The sequence below is a fragment of the Taudactylus pleione genome, unplaced genomic scaffold (assembly GCF_031769625.1).
Source record: "Taudactylus pleione unplaced genomic scaffold, aTauple2 ptg000250l, whole genome shotgun sequence".
NCBI lineage: Eukaryota > Metazoa > Chordata > Amphibia > Anura > Myobatrachidae > Taudactylus > Taudactylus pleione.
This window is the reverse complement of record NW_028284652.1, coordinates 6,610,171-6,625,223: the sequence shown is the minus strand read 5'-3', so window position 1 is coordinate 6,625,223 and position 15,053 is coordinate 6,610,171. Positions and strand designations below refer to the sequence as shown.

General features: G+C 41.4%; 1 protein-coding gene across 5 annotated transcripts in view; it reads right to left on the bottom strand.

The window, feature by feature from the left end:
- Positions 1-15,053, bottom strand: part of MARK2 (microtubule affinity regulating kinase 2) — a 235,390-nt gene that overhangs the window by 81,683 nt on the left and 138,654 nt on the right. For all 5 annotated transcript variants that reach the window (XM_088480051.1, XM_088480054.1, XM_088480055.1 and 2 more), the window contains exons 2-6: positions 14,254-14,451; positions 11,737-11,790; positions 6,038-6,086; positions 4,871-4,936; positions 3,436-3,506 (exon numbers count right to left, since the gene is read on the bottom strand). In XM_088480051.1, the coding sequence (XP_088336177.1) occupies positions 3,436-3,506; positions 4,871-4,936; positions 6,038-6,086; positions 11,737-11,790; positions 14,254-14,451 (438 nt within the window). The remainder of the gene's footprint in view (positions 1-3,435; positions 3,507-4,870; positions 4,937-6,037; positions 6,087-11,736; positions 11,791-14,253; positions 14,452-15,053) is intronic.

Here is a 15,053-nt window from a genome sequence, read left to right as displayed (position 1 = left end):
GCAAACCGCACGCAGCAGCGGTGAGGATCTCCCCAGCAGCTCCCTCGGCGCAGACAGGCAGGGGCAGTAGGCTGCCTGTCTGTCCTCATGCTGATAGAGATCATATTTTCAGAGCCCTAAGGAGGCTTACGTCCAGCTCCCAGGGCACATTTTTTAGACTGGCCTGGGGGGGTATGGAGGGGGAGGAGCTAGCTACCAGTAGTTTTTTATTTAAAGGTGCCAGCTCCCGGTTAACACACTCCTATACCTCATTGTACTGAGGCTCCAGTGTACCCTGGTGGATGAAGGAGAAAACAAAATATCCTATATCTTAAAGCTACTGTCGGTCCTCATTTACCACTAGAAAAGCCAAGACCAACATGAGAGCAATACACAAAATGAATTCCTAGGAGGGCTGACCTATGTGCACCCTGTTTCAAAGAAAAGGAAGACACAAATATAATGAGGATTTCCCAACACCCAGAATGTGTGGGAGGTTTGTTACAAAGAAATTACATCCTGCAGGATCCTGCCATGTACACTACAGAACTTAATGAAAATATGTAGAGGGTACCAAATGGCCACTTTGTACACCTTTTCTACAGAGGTCAATGCAGGCCTACCAATTGTATCTTATGCCCCAAGTAATGTTCATTAAAGTGGACTGGGCTGAGCCGCCTGTCTGGGCGTCCTGATTTTTAATTTCAAAACTACGCAATGCCAGTCTCATCTAACATTATAGACAGGAACTTATGCCCTGTCATGCTCTAGGTGACAGCAGGAGATAAGCAAAGTAAGTAGTCTTTGTCTCCCTGCACTACAAGCAGGTCACCTAAATGAGCAATGTGGTGATACATAGTAGGAGGTGGTTCTCTGGGGTGTTCCCAAAGAGAATTATCTGATTTTCTGTGTCCCCATGGCATCAGGGTTGTTTACTCCAGACACGTTACAGTAATACCACTTATCCACCAACATCCTGGGTCTGACCCGGGATTTGGAACACAGTTCCAAGTCAGGTCAGACTCGGGATTCACCCAATTTCCACTGGCGCCATTCACACTACACATGGGTGCAGTGCTGGCGCTTGAAGATAATGTCACCACCAAGCACCGGAAACTCCAGCTCTCCCCTAAACGTCAGACCGGAGTGGAGCTGCGACCAGGGGATGGGGGGTTGGACGGTTGTCATTTGGAAGGCTGACTGAAGTCACAGCTGTCACCGGGGAGACTGGCAGGGAGAGATTACAGCCTCCCCATATGAAGTGGGGATGGGGTAAAAAAAAAAAAAAAAAAAAACGGAATGGACCATACAGGGAGGCTGTAATCTCTCCCTCCTTGGTAACAGCTGTCTCAGACAGCTTCCGAATACCACCCAATCACCATGCTGACCAGGGTCGGAAGAAGTTACAATCAACTTTTTATTTACTTTCTGTAATCCATTTTATTCCTTTATTATTAAGATATGTCCATTCTTTGGAAAATATTGCAGATGCTTAAGTGAAACTATTATTTATCAAACACATGCCAGAAAACAGATGAAAATGGTCGTCAGACAAATTTGAACAAATTGTTTAGATCAAACATTTAATAAACAGTTTTTGTCCATTTTTGGGCATTTAGGAGAAAATTGCTGATTGTCATTTGCTTTCATACCTTACCAGATTTTCATTCCAACCAATCAACTAGTTGGATGGTTGGACAGAAAATCTTTACGTGTGTATGCACCTTAAGTATAAACTTAGATATCTATATAATGACTTACTATCTAACGATGTAAAGGGTCTATGGAAACGAGTCCGACAATCTTGGACCCAGAATATTTCCAAACTTTGATTTTTCGGAACGCATTATGACCATGATTCCATCTATTATGAAATGGTTAAGCTCAACTAAACTGCAGGAAATCCACATACAATTTTTAAACAGGGCATATATACATCACAAGCCCAGCGAAGTCATATGCTGCCAAATGAACCAGCAATTGTCCAAAATGCCATGCAACAGCCAATTTTCTGGATAATATTTGGCAGTGTCCTAAAATAAAAAGGTATTGGTATAACGTGTATAATTGTATTATTCTAATTATTGGAGTTAAAAACTACCATTCTCCTGGGAAATGTTCCTCTTCGCAGATTTTACCTCCTGGTCTCAAAAATATGTTGCCTTTAAAAAGTGTTACCCTCTCACACTGTATTGGTTACCCTGGCTAAGAAACTTATTTTACAGAAATTGATTTCTAAAACAGCTCCTTCTTTAGAACTGCTCAAGTCAGAATTGCTCACTATACTTTATTACGATAGACGTGTGGCAATGTATGACATCGAAAAAGGTGTAGTTAAATTAAATAATAAATGGGAAATGTATCTTGCGTTTCTACCTAGTACTATGTCAGATCAGGTTATGAAGGTATCTGAAAATACCACATGGTCCTTAAGAAAAATCATTTAACTGTATAATAATTGCAGTACAGGTTGAGTCTCCCATATCCAAATATTCCGAAATACGGAATATTTTCAGCATGACTGAGATAATGAAACCTTTGATTTTTGATGGTTTAATGTACATAAACTTTGTCTAAGGCACAAATTATTAAAAAGATTGTATAAAATAACCTTCAGGCTGTGTGTATAAGGTGTATATGAAAAATAAATGAATTTCATGTATGTACACAATATTTTTTATCATTTTGTGCATCAAAAAAAGTTTGTCTAAAATGACCTGCAGGCTGTGTGTATAAGGTGTATATAACACATAAATGCATTCTGTGTGTATATTTGGGTCCCATTTCCAAGACATTTCATTATAATATGCAATTATTCCAAAATACGGAATATTCCGATATCCAAAATAGCCCTGGTCCCAAGCATTTTGGATATGGGAGACTCCCCTATTCCTTCACCCTCCCTTCATGCCTTTCTCTTTTCACTCTTATTTTTTAGTTTTTCTTCTTTGACTTGCAATTACATTTTCATTGAGTTTATTGTTCTTTATAGTTTAAAAATAAAAAATAAAATTCTTAAGTAATAAACAGAACACAGATTTCTCGGAATGAATATTAGAACTTTATTATTGTAGCTTATCTCTGATATCTTCCTATATACAAAATTTATACGATAATAATATAGACTATTCTGTGTTCCAGTTGACATTGTGTCCAATTTTTTTTTTCATTTATCCTGTTTTGCAAATCATTATACTGTTCAATAACAGATTGCATTATATAATTGCTTTGATGTATGTATTTCTGAATTCAATAAAATTGTTTTTCAACAAGGAAAAAAATAAAAAAAAATGGTCTTCATTGTATAGCTTCCAGTATGCCACCCATCCCTACAATAGTGCGACTGCCTATCACAATTGTATAGCCAATCGCAACATCAAAAGGGATGGAAAATGAGAGTGAATGATCCTGCAGCTCCCAAAGAAAACAATGTAAACTTTGACATTCCAGACTCACCTGCCGGAACTTAGAACGTGCCTCTTTCTCTTTCATTCTTCCGTGAGCAACCAAATAATCAAACACCTCACCTAAACAAAAAAAAAGGATTAAGCTCTACAGTAATAATAAAGAAAATGAACAAGATGAAAACAAAAAGCAAACAATAAGTGAGGGGGGGGAAAAACTGTGTTCTGGAATTATTAGTTTACCAGCAACTAGTTTAGTAAAACTTGTGCAATCAGTAGAATACGGATTATCATTAGAAGCTCAAAGCCCTTCTACATTCTCTGGTACTGTATTAGGAATTGGTATGGATTCCCGTCAGCGGCAGCCCGACAGCGCTGGAAATGCAGATCGTGGATAGGTAAGTATCCACTAACCTAACCCCCCTAACCCTATCCCTCCTTAGGGGTGCCTAACCCTAACTTCCCCCCCAAGTGCCTAACCCTAATCCCCCCTCTAAGTGCCTAACCCTAACCACCCCCTTCCCCGCTGCCTAAACCTAAGTCCCCCGGGGGGGTGCCGAACCCTAAGTCCCCCCTGGGGGTGCCTAACCCTCCCTTCCCCTAGCCTAACCCTAACCTTCCCGGGGGGGTGCCAAACCCTAAGTCCCCCCCTGGAGCCCTAAACCTAACCCCCCCGCGGCTGTCCGCTCGCGGCGCCCGGCATCACTACGATCGTGATGCCGGGCGCCGGTCTCCCGGTGTCGGGGAAATGCGGGCGTCTACATCTAGGGCATTTCACCCTTGCCGGGATAAGACAGTCGGGAAGCCGGCTGCCGGTATTAACTTGTAATTACCAAAATAGTGATTTGTTGATCACAATGAAAAAGTAATAAAAATAATAATAATACACAAATAATAAAAATAACAAATAAAAACCAAGACAGGATGTTCATACTTATTATATTATTTTCTTTTAAATTATTGGGGGACAACTTTTGGGGTACAAAGGCTCAATAAGGAGATTGGGTACATTAAATATTTTACATAAAGTCTGAAACTCTTCTTCCTCTATCTCCCCTAAGCTTGCAGACATCAGTTGTTATTCTAACCATGCCCCATAGGACATATCAGGGAGCCATGAAATGAGAAGGAATACAATGTTCACCAATAACCTTCAACTTTGTAACTTAAAAAGGGAACTTAGAGTGCATAAGGATGGGCTCCCAAGGTTAAGTTTTCACATTAATCCTCTTGGGGGATGTCACAAAGCTATTGGAAGATGACAACACACAGGTAACTGTTAGATACATGTAAGTAATATATATATATATATATATATATATATCATACTTACATACATATACACTGTATATATACATACATACATATACACACAATCAAAAGGAACAGACAGGAGCCGGTGTCACAAGGGTGCTGTGATTCAAGGTGGTTCGTGACCCACTGGGGTGCATGAGATGTGAAATACAACAAAACTGGTAAAAACAAACCTCCACTAGCATATTCCATGACCAGGTACAATGTTTTCTCGGTTTCTATAACCTCAAATAATTTTACTGAAAGAAAGCAGGAAGACATGATTAGAAGGCATTCACAAAGTGTAAATGAGGCAAAACAACAAAATAAAATAATAGAAAAAAAAAAAAAGACAAGGTGCAAAAAAGGACATGAAAATTGTGGACTTAGAAATTGTGGTTAAGCATATGCAAATAACATATACCATATGACCTTTCCTGTTACTGTATGAAGACATAATACTTTTATGTTTTTGGGTACGGCTCCTGCAGGATCCATGTTACAAAGTATCAATGGGGCAGATGTATTATAGCGCTTCCTGTTTCGCCTCTTTACGGAGGCGAAGCAGGAAGCACTAACATTGAGAATGAAAACTCCTCCAGCGAGCCCTGCTAGAGCCCACAGCGCATCAACCTAGTGCTGATGCGCTGTGTCTCACTCCCAGGCCAGCTCCACAGAGTATGCGTGGGATCTCGCAAGATCCCTCGTGCAGCCCCCGAAGCCAACAGGTGCCGCAGCAGGGACAATGCTGTCACTGCTGTGGGGATAGGGTAATGCCAGCTGTAGCTGTCGATATCGATAGTTGCAGCTGGCAGAAGGGTCAGGCAAACTGACCATTTCATACATTGCCCAGCACATCGACGCGATAATGACAGAGGCACATTTACTGCCCAGCCCCCCAATTATAAATGGGGGAGAAGCGGTATCAGCGCACATAATACAGCTACCCCAATAGGAGCTAAAATCTAAATCAGAGGAAATATGTAGGTGCCCCTTTATTATATTTATTTTGCACGGTATGCACAAAACATATAGAAATGCAAAAAATTAAAAAAAAAGTCTATTGCCATTTACATAGTAACCCTTTTCTATTTTCCGGAACTCTATACATTTTTAATTGGTTTATGTTGCTGAAAGCACTATTAGAAAAAATTTTATTTGATGTATGATGTGTCTATCATCCAAAGCTTCATAAACAAGTTATAACAACCAATAAAAAAAAAAAAAAATTTCTTTCTTATTCCACCAATGGGAATTATTTCCATTTTTTTACACAGTAAACCCTACTTAGATGTCTTGTCGCACATGCATCCTAGTATCGGTGCATTACGCTTAGTAGGTAAAAAGAAGGAAGAACTTACCTATGTTAGGGTGATTTAGAACCTTCATTATTTTCACTTCTCTAAAGAGCTGTTGAAATAACAAGATTAATTAATTTTATAGAAATATGCAATGACCGAAGGCCAGAAGTAATTGGGTCATATGTAACAAATGTATTTTTCTACAACAGCTTTTAAAAATTTTCAATATGTGCATCTAATTCTTGTGGTTAAGAGAATATTTACAAAAATGCCAAATTGACAAATCCCTAAAGTATGGTGACCCAATCTATATTTTGAGAATGACCTGATAAAGCTCTGTTGGAGTAAATTCCCGATTACATAACAAACACAATGTTGAAGCCACCTACTGACCCATATGGTAATTCATTATTTGTCTTCCAGCAGTCCTTTACACCATCAATCTGAACCAATGAGCAGACTCCATCAGAGATCATTCTTCTCAACCCTTCCTACGCTATGCTTCATAAAGGGTAGTCAAATACTAATTCCTCCTTTTTGATGGAAAATGTTAAAGAGTAACTCCCAACTTCATGCCATCATTTAACTAAACTGTGTCCACCCAATGTCTACATTGATTGAGGTACTTGTATAAAAGAAAAAAAATGAGAGTTATGGTATAAAATACCTTTGTTAACTCTCTTTCTTCGAGTTCCATAGGGTCCACAGAAAATACCTTGGGGTATGTGGTTGGAGTGATCCAGGCACCAAACCGTTAACAAGCTCTCAGCTCCCAGGATGCACTGGGTCCTCCTCCATATATACCACGTCCCTGGCTACAGGCAATTTGAAAGATGAGAAGGAAGGACCCTTGTACTCCAGAAACACTCTCTCTAAGACGAGGGAATCATAGAAAATACAAAAGAAAAGATCACCCAATAACACCAGGTGCGTAAGAGTTGGTGTCCTGTGGACCCTATGAACCTCAAAGAAAAAGGGTTAACAAAGGCATATTATACCATAACTCTTATTTTCTTCTTCGGTGTCCATATGGTCCACAGAAAATACCTCGGGGATGTCCCAAAGCAGTTACCTTTAAGGGTGGGGATGCTCCTGTGTTTCAGTAGAAAGGAGAATCATATGCCCAAAGGAAGCATCCTGAGAGGCAAACGTGTCAAAATGCGTAATATTTGACAAAGGTGTGGACGGAAGACCATGTGGCTGCCTTGTATATTTGTTCAGTAGAGGCACCACGACGAAACGCCCACGACGGTCCCAACGATCGAGTAGAATGTGCTGTTACCGTGTTTGGAACAACAAGACCAGCTTGTGTATACGCTTGAGAAATTGTCATAAGCAACCATCTGGCCAAAGTCTGTTTGTTAGCTGTCCAGCCTCGCTTATGACAGCCATACAACACAAATAGAGATTCTGACTTTCTATTGGAGTTGGTGCGATCTATATAGATACGTATTGCACGGACAACATTCATGTGATGCTTCACCTGCCGAGAGGCCTGAAGCTTGCAAAGCAGGAACCGCAATTTCTTAATTTGCATGAAACCGGGATACCACCTTAGGAAGGTACCCCGCCCTAGTACCAAGAACAGCTCTATCCTGATGAAATATCAAAAAAGGAGAGCAAAAAGAAAGGGCTGCCAAATTAAAAGACCCTACGGGCAGAAGCGATAGGCAGAAGAAAAATGGTCTTCGCTGTCAACCACTTTAGGTCTACTGATTTCAGGGGTTCGAATTGGGGAACCTGTAAAGCCCTGAGAACCAATGTCAAATCCCACGGGCTACCGGGCGGACAAAGGGAGGATGAACCTTCAGAACACCCTGAAAAAATATTCTAACATCAGGCAATAGTGCGATCCTTCACTGAAACCAAACTGAAAGTGCAGATGCCTGAACCATAAGGGTGGCGAGACGGAGACCCTGATCTAACCCAGCCTGAAGAAAAGAAAGCACTCAAGAGACCCTAAACACATTAGGGTCACTTTTTCTAAGTTCACACCACTGAAAATTCTGTAATAAATGCGGGCAGAGGAAGGTTTCCATGCCTTAAGTATTGTCTGAATTACAGAATTGGAGAACCCTTTTGCTTTTAAGATGGTCTCAAGAACTACGCCGTCAAAGACAGACGAGGAAGATCTGGATACAGGCAGGGACCCTGTATTAACAGGTCCGGCCATAGAGGAAGAGGCCACGGAGTGTCTATGGAGAGACACTGTAGGTGGGTGAACCAATGGCGTCTGAGCCAAGCAGGAGCTATCAGTATTACTGTCCTGCCTTCCTGCTTGACCATCCCGATGACCCTTGGAAGAGAAAATGGAGGAAACAGATACGCCAGTATGAAGTTCCACCTCACTGCCAGAGCATCCACAAACTCGGCTGCAGGATCCCTGGTCCTGGACCCGTACCTGGGGACCCTGTGGTTGTGACTTGAGGCCATGAGGTCTACATCTGGAAGACCCCATCTGTCCACAAGGCTCTGAAATACCTGTGGATGAAGAGCCCACTCTCCGGCGTGTATATCCTGTGGACTTAGAAAGTCCGCTTCCCAATTGAGGACTCCTGGTATGAACACAGCCGATATCGCTGGAAGATGACATTCTGCCTAGACCAGAATGTTTGATACGTCTGCCATGGCGCCTGGCTCTGCGTGCCTCCCTGATGGTTGAGGTAGGCTACTGCGTTGGCGTTGGCGGATTCTACCTGGACAGGCCGGCCCTTTAGTATTTCCTGTGCTTGAAGCAGCGCTCTGAATACTGCCCTTAGTTCCAGAAGACTTTCCCTGGTCATCTATTTTCCTTGAAATGTGTGTTGACCTGTCACTGCACCCCATCCGCGAAGGCTGGCATCGGTCGTAAGGAGTACCCGAATCTGGAATCCAGAATGGGCGACCCTTGTTGAGATGGTACGTCTGTAACCACCATGACAGGGACAGTCGCACGTCTGGCGAGAGAAGGATCATCTGTGACTTTATTGAGTGGTACTCCCAGTTCCAGTGCGAGAATTAACCACTGCAATGGACTGGAGTGGAACTGGGCATATCCCACCATGTCGAAGGTGGACACCATGGATCCCAGAACCTGCGTTGCTGCATGAACATATACTGACCGGCTGTGACGAAACCTGTGTATTCGCAACTGAAAGGCCACAATCTTGTCTTCTGGCAGATATATCCTCTGTGCCAGAGAATCCAAGCGAGCCCCTAAATGCACCATCTGCTGTACTGGCAGAAGCGATGACTTCTTCCAATTTATGATCCATCCATGTCTGTGTAAACAGGCAATTGTCAGTCTGAGATGATGCTGCAACTCTTGTGGCGATTGCGACAATAGTAGGAGATCATCCAAGTATGGCAGCATCCTGACTCCTTGGCGCCTGAGGCAGACAGTCATTACTGCCATGATTTTGGTAAACACTCGAGGGGCTGTTGATAAACCAAAAGGCAGTGCCTGAAATTGGAAATGTTTCTGCAGCACTGAGAACCGCAGGAACCGTTGGTGGGATGGTGTAATTGGTACATGTAGATATGCAGCCTGAATATCCAAAGACACCATGAAATCCCCCGGTTCCATTGCCAACACAACCGACCGAAGGGTTTCCATATGAAACCTGGGCACCCGGATAAATGTGTTGAGTCCCTTGAGGTTTAGAATAGGCCGGTGAGACCCATTGGGTTTCAATCAAGAAGAGGTTGGAATAATATCCCTTTCCTAGTTGATTCACTGGAACCGGGGTTTATTACCCCTGACAACAGCAGGGAGTGTATAGCCTGCTGGATGGCCAAGGCTTTCGCAGAATCCGCTGGCGGAGTTGTGCAGAAAAACCTTTGCGGGGGACCTCCAGAAAGTAAGGGCATACCCCTGGGAGATCACCTCCCGAACCCAGGCATCTGTTTTTGTGAGATGCCAAGTGTCTGAAAACTGAAGTCGGCCTCCTACCCTGGGATCCCCCAGGGGGAGGCCCGTCCCATCAGGCTGCAGCTTTATCTTCAGTACAAATACATAGGGGGAGGGGCCCTAGATTGCACACCCTAAGCACAATGTGAGGTTCTACCTGTTGAGACTTGTAGTGCTGCAAGCATAAAGAGACAAATACAAGTGCACACTCTAACCATGCTGAACCTAATAATATAACTGCTAAATAGCATCAAAGAGGTTCTTTGCATAATAATGGCCATAATTATGGGCCTGCACACCACGTCCAGGTGACCTCTATCAGGCAGGTCCCTAACACTCCCATGGAATAAATATAGGGCACGGGACCCCCCAGGCCAACCTAGCAGAACCTCCCCATGGCATCACACTAGTGTGAGATTTAAAGTGAGTTAAAGAATAATAAAGAATGTGTTAAGTCCTACCTAAGTAGGTGGTTATAATAAAGAGTGTATAAAGTGCTACATAAATAAAAAAACAAACTAAAGAAGTGAAATAGTCTACATTAAGATGCCATGAAGCAGTCCAGCCACACCAGCCCAGAGCCCCGTACCCCAATACCAGTCCCAAAAGTGACTATATATATATATATAGATATATATATATATATATATATACACATACACACATATATACAATAGGGCTTACCCAGAGTGTGCCTCATTAGATGTGCAGTCTTGGAGTGCAAGGACTCCTTGCTAATTAAAAGAACCCAGGAACAGGGGGGAGGTTTATCCTCAGACCTGGAAGCCGGACGTCTGTTTGACCAGGACTTCTTAGACTGTGGTTTCCTCAGAGAACTGGTTCTAGAGGAAGAGTGACCTCTTGCTTTTCCTTGCGGCCGAAAGGACTGCTTAGGTCTAGTCGTAGCTGCTGTAGGTAGAATAGCCGTTTTAGAGGCTGCCACCGTAGCAACAATCATGTCTAATTCTGTGCCAAACAAAATGCCTCCAGTAAACAGAAGTGATTCCAGCGCTTTCTAAGACCCTGCATCTGCTTTCCAGTCTCTTAACCAAAGGGCTCTCCAAGCCACAACTGAGACAGCTGATGCTTTAGAGGATAATATACCAGCATCCAATGCTGCCTCCTTAACATAGGAGATGATGGTCAGCTGTTCCTGGAAGCTTCTAGTAAAGTATCTTCCAGTGCCTACATCCATTTCTCAATGGCTTTGGAAACCACGGCGGGGGGAAGATGGAGCGGCGACACGGGCGTCTATCCGGACACCTAGCTGCTTCAGGTTCTCCCATCAGTCATCATGTACCGCTGCTCTAAAAAACAAAAACAAAAAAAAGCCTTGTTCAGGACTGCTACCGCAGTCCCACTGTCAGCAAGGTGCCTTCTACGCATCAAACAAAAAACGAACTGCCTGTAGCCAGGGGCGGGGTGTATATGGAGGAGGACCCAGTGCATCCTGGGAGCAGAGAGCTTGTTAACCGTTTGGTGCCTGGATCACTCCAACCACATACCCCAAGGTATTTTCTGTGGATACTATGGTCCCCGAAGAAGAAAGTAGATTGCTATGTCAGACCTGTCTTCTACGTATGTCATTGATGTTCTAATCTACAGCACCAAAGTAGGCAGCATAAAGCATTGATATGATAGAGGCAGAAGGTATGGCTAACACTGATCTGCTAAGCAATCACTGGCCAGAAGGATGCTGTATCTATTTTTAAAGATACATACAAGATCGTAAATGGGGATCAAGAGCATCTGCACTTTAGCAAAGTCCAGATAAATTATTTCTGCGAACGTATGGATTCCAACAAGATCTGCCAAGTCTGCTACCCCAGAAAACTAACATATTACAGGAAATCTTCCTTTACTTCCTTACCTTCTGCAAACTAGAACTATTCATCTGTGTTTTGTCTATAATTTTTACAGCAACCTGAAAAAAAAGAAACGAAAAATACCCAAAGAACACATTAAGCAAAAGCCTAAAATTTAAGTGACACAAAAATATTCCATAATACCACATTTAAGCACACTCTTAATTTAATAGACGACATATGGAGAATTGTTATTTAGTCAATGTGGAACTTGTGATGTATCTGCAAGAATGTACTGTGTAGCCGAGTACCAAACTTTTCACTCACAATGGACCCCGAATAATCCATACATACTTGTTAAAATAAAGAAAAAAATATAACATATTTTCACTACAAAAAAAAAAAGTGGAGTGGCCTTAAGAGGGTGCCACCCCAATGAGAGGGTCGCAGTGCAGCCATCGGAAACAAATGACTGGAGCGATGCTGTCTGCCAACCGCAGCACTTTAAAGTCCTCTGTTTCTCAGGAGAGCCTGGTACAGCTGGCATTAACAAATGTATTGGAACCCACCCAGGCCCTGCTGTTAATCCCAGAGACAGAAGCCCAGCTGGACATCCAGGATCCAAAGGTTAAAAGGTAATTCAGCATATACATCTTTCATTGGTTTATATATACTGTACATAGAAAGACTCCACTCTACCACTGTCCCTCTAAGACGAACAATCACAGCATTGCAGGACATTACTGCATATTATGACAGACAACTGTCTTATAATGGGGCCCATAAATCAGAAATCAATTTGGTTAATGCTATATTTTGCAGATTACGGTGTAAAATGATCAGCAATTATGGGGTTCACCGATTGCAGATTCCAATCAACAAGTGATCGGAAACGGTAAATTGGTAAATCAGGTTGTCCAGCATGATGGATTTCACTGACCAAGCGGGGCTGTAGATTGTTCGTGTATGATAACAATCAGCCGATTTGCAGAAAGTTAAGGGGCCTATCCATTAGCAGATAAATTTGAACGATGAACGATTTATCGTTCAGTCGTTCAATTTATCTGCTAATGGATAGGCTCTAAACTATAAAAATGCGCACTCCCGCAGTCGACAAATTGGGTCTTTGTCTCTCCAACATGTTGGTCAATTATCTTTTATCGCTGAAGATATTAGAAATATCTGTCGCGGTAAACGACTAACGATTTTTTAATGAAAATGAATAGAAACGAATAAAAATCCACTCCCAGAATGTCATGCAATATCTTTTGTCGTTCGCAAAAATCTGTCATGTACATGACATATATCTGTCACAGCATCCCCAGGAATTTTCAAGAGATAAATCTTTTGTCTTTCAGAAATATCTGCTAATGGATAGGCCCCGTAACTAGTAGTTTAAGATCTGATCTTTGGATGAACAATATCTGTAAATCACTAAAAAAAACATTGGCAATGTATGGGCGCATATTGGTGGATTAGAGAATTGTTAAATGGTGGAAAACAATACGATTTTAATCCATTGTTAGCAAACGTGTAGTTTGCCATTTCTATAAAAAAATGTTAGTACTGACATCTAAGTATACTGGTATTTATTATAGTTATCGCGCACATCTTGAATCTCATTTAAGATTGACAAATGTTCTCTGCTGTTTGACATTTTAATGTGCAACATAATTTCCATGCTAAATTAGGCCAATGAATGCTTAAATATATGAATACTCTGTACTAATAAAGGAGATCTCTATATGCATGGATTATAAATATACTTTATGTACTAATGCAGTGTGTTACAATTAAAAAAAGAAAGGAAAAAGAAGTGACAAACCACACTGTAGTTTTTTGAGCTGTATCCTTTATACACTTCAGGTTGTTTTATATATACATTTTAGTTAGTGCCTTTGCATCTTGTACATAGTGTATTTAACCCCTGTGAATCTACTCAGTATCGCTTTTCTTTTAGTGGTTGCTGCTATTAGGAGATCTGTCAGTACAGAGATCTTCTTTAGGATGTACATCTAAGAACCCCGGCTCAATGTTTACACCAAAGTGCATAATTTAGCTTTTTTGTTTTAGCTAGGAAAACCGATCAGTGTGTATACTACCCTAAGGTCCAGAAGAGAACGATTGCTATTTTGCCTGTCATGGGTAAAAACATGAACAGAGATCAAGGCATTTTTAATTGAAAACTCATGAACAGCCATTCCTCAACAAAAAATAATCACTCTTACTCAACCTCTGCTATCATTTACTACATGTGGAGGCAAGGTTACCATGGAAAGGATCAAATTTCATCAGGAAACAATTCAAACATTATTATAGTATTATTGATAACACCCCCACATCTTGTAAAAGAGGCTATAGTAAGCCAGTAATAAGGATATCTTTGAGTATGTGCACTATGATGTAAATGTATTTTCCAAAGTTGCTTGTGCCGTCTTTCTAAACAGACAACACTACATATGATCATCTTGTTTTAAAAAAAAACAATAAAACACTTTAAATTATGACAAAAAAATCTGATGATGTTACTGTGGAACAAAACAATATTGTCATCATCCATCCCAAGTGACAGTGCTCCTCACCTCTTTCCCAGTTAGGACATGGCGTGCTAATTTGACCTTGGCAAAATTGCCTTTGCCGATGGTTTTGAGGAGACGATAGTTTCCAATATGTGGCTGTTCATCTGCAGAGGTTGGAATTGATGTGCGACATCTCAGCATATTGGGTTTGCTGTTGCTACCCCCACTGCTCGTCTTTGAGTCTGCGTGACCCAACGTTGGCTGCAATAGCAAAAAAAAACAAAAAACAGTAGACTAAGTCATCTTGGAAAATAGAAACATCAAAACTGCACATATTTATAGATTCCATACACAGCCAATAATTTGAAACCAGTTCTCTTGGTTACACTATTTTGTTGTACTAGAACACGTTTTGCGTTGGTGGGTTGGGTTCTTTTTATCCTACAAACATAAGCACCAATTTTTTTTGACGACATAATATTCCCTAATGTGCAAGTAATTGTTCTGATATTACTTGTGCCCCCAGAACCCAACAACCAGTTGGGATTGTGTTCAGCTGGGGGAACAAAAGAGAACAAATCATCTTCCATTCAGGCCAGTACCCAAATTGGATTTTTCTTAAAGAAAAAGACAATTTGAATACATATTGTGAAATAAATGAAATGTGAATGAGTAGGACAAGTGTGGGAAATACATTTAAAAAGACAATGTAATTAGCACAAAGACATTACAAATCCTGTACTGTAAATATTAAAATATTTTAGAAGTCAAGTCAATATCCTTATTCATTATAAGGGCTAATAACATTGGCATAATACAGGTTGAGTCTCCCATATCCAAAATGCTTGGGACCAAGGGTATTT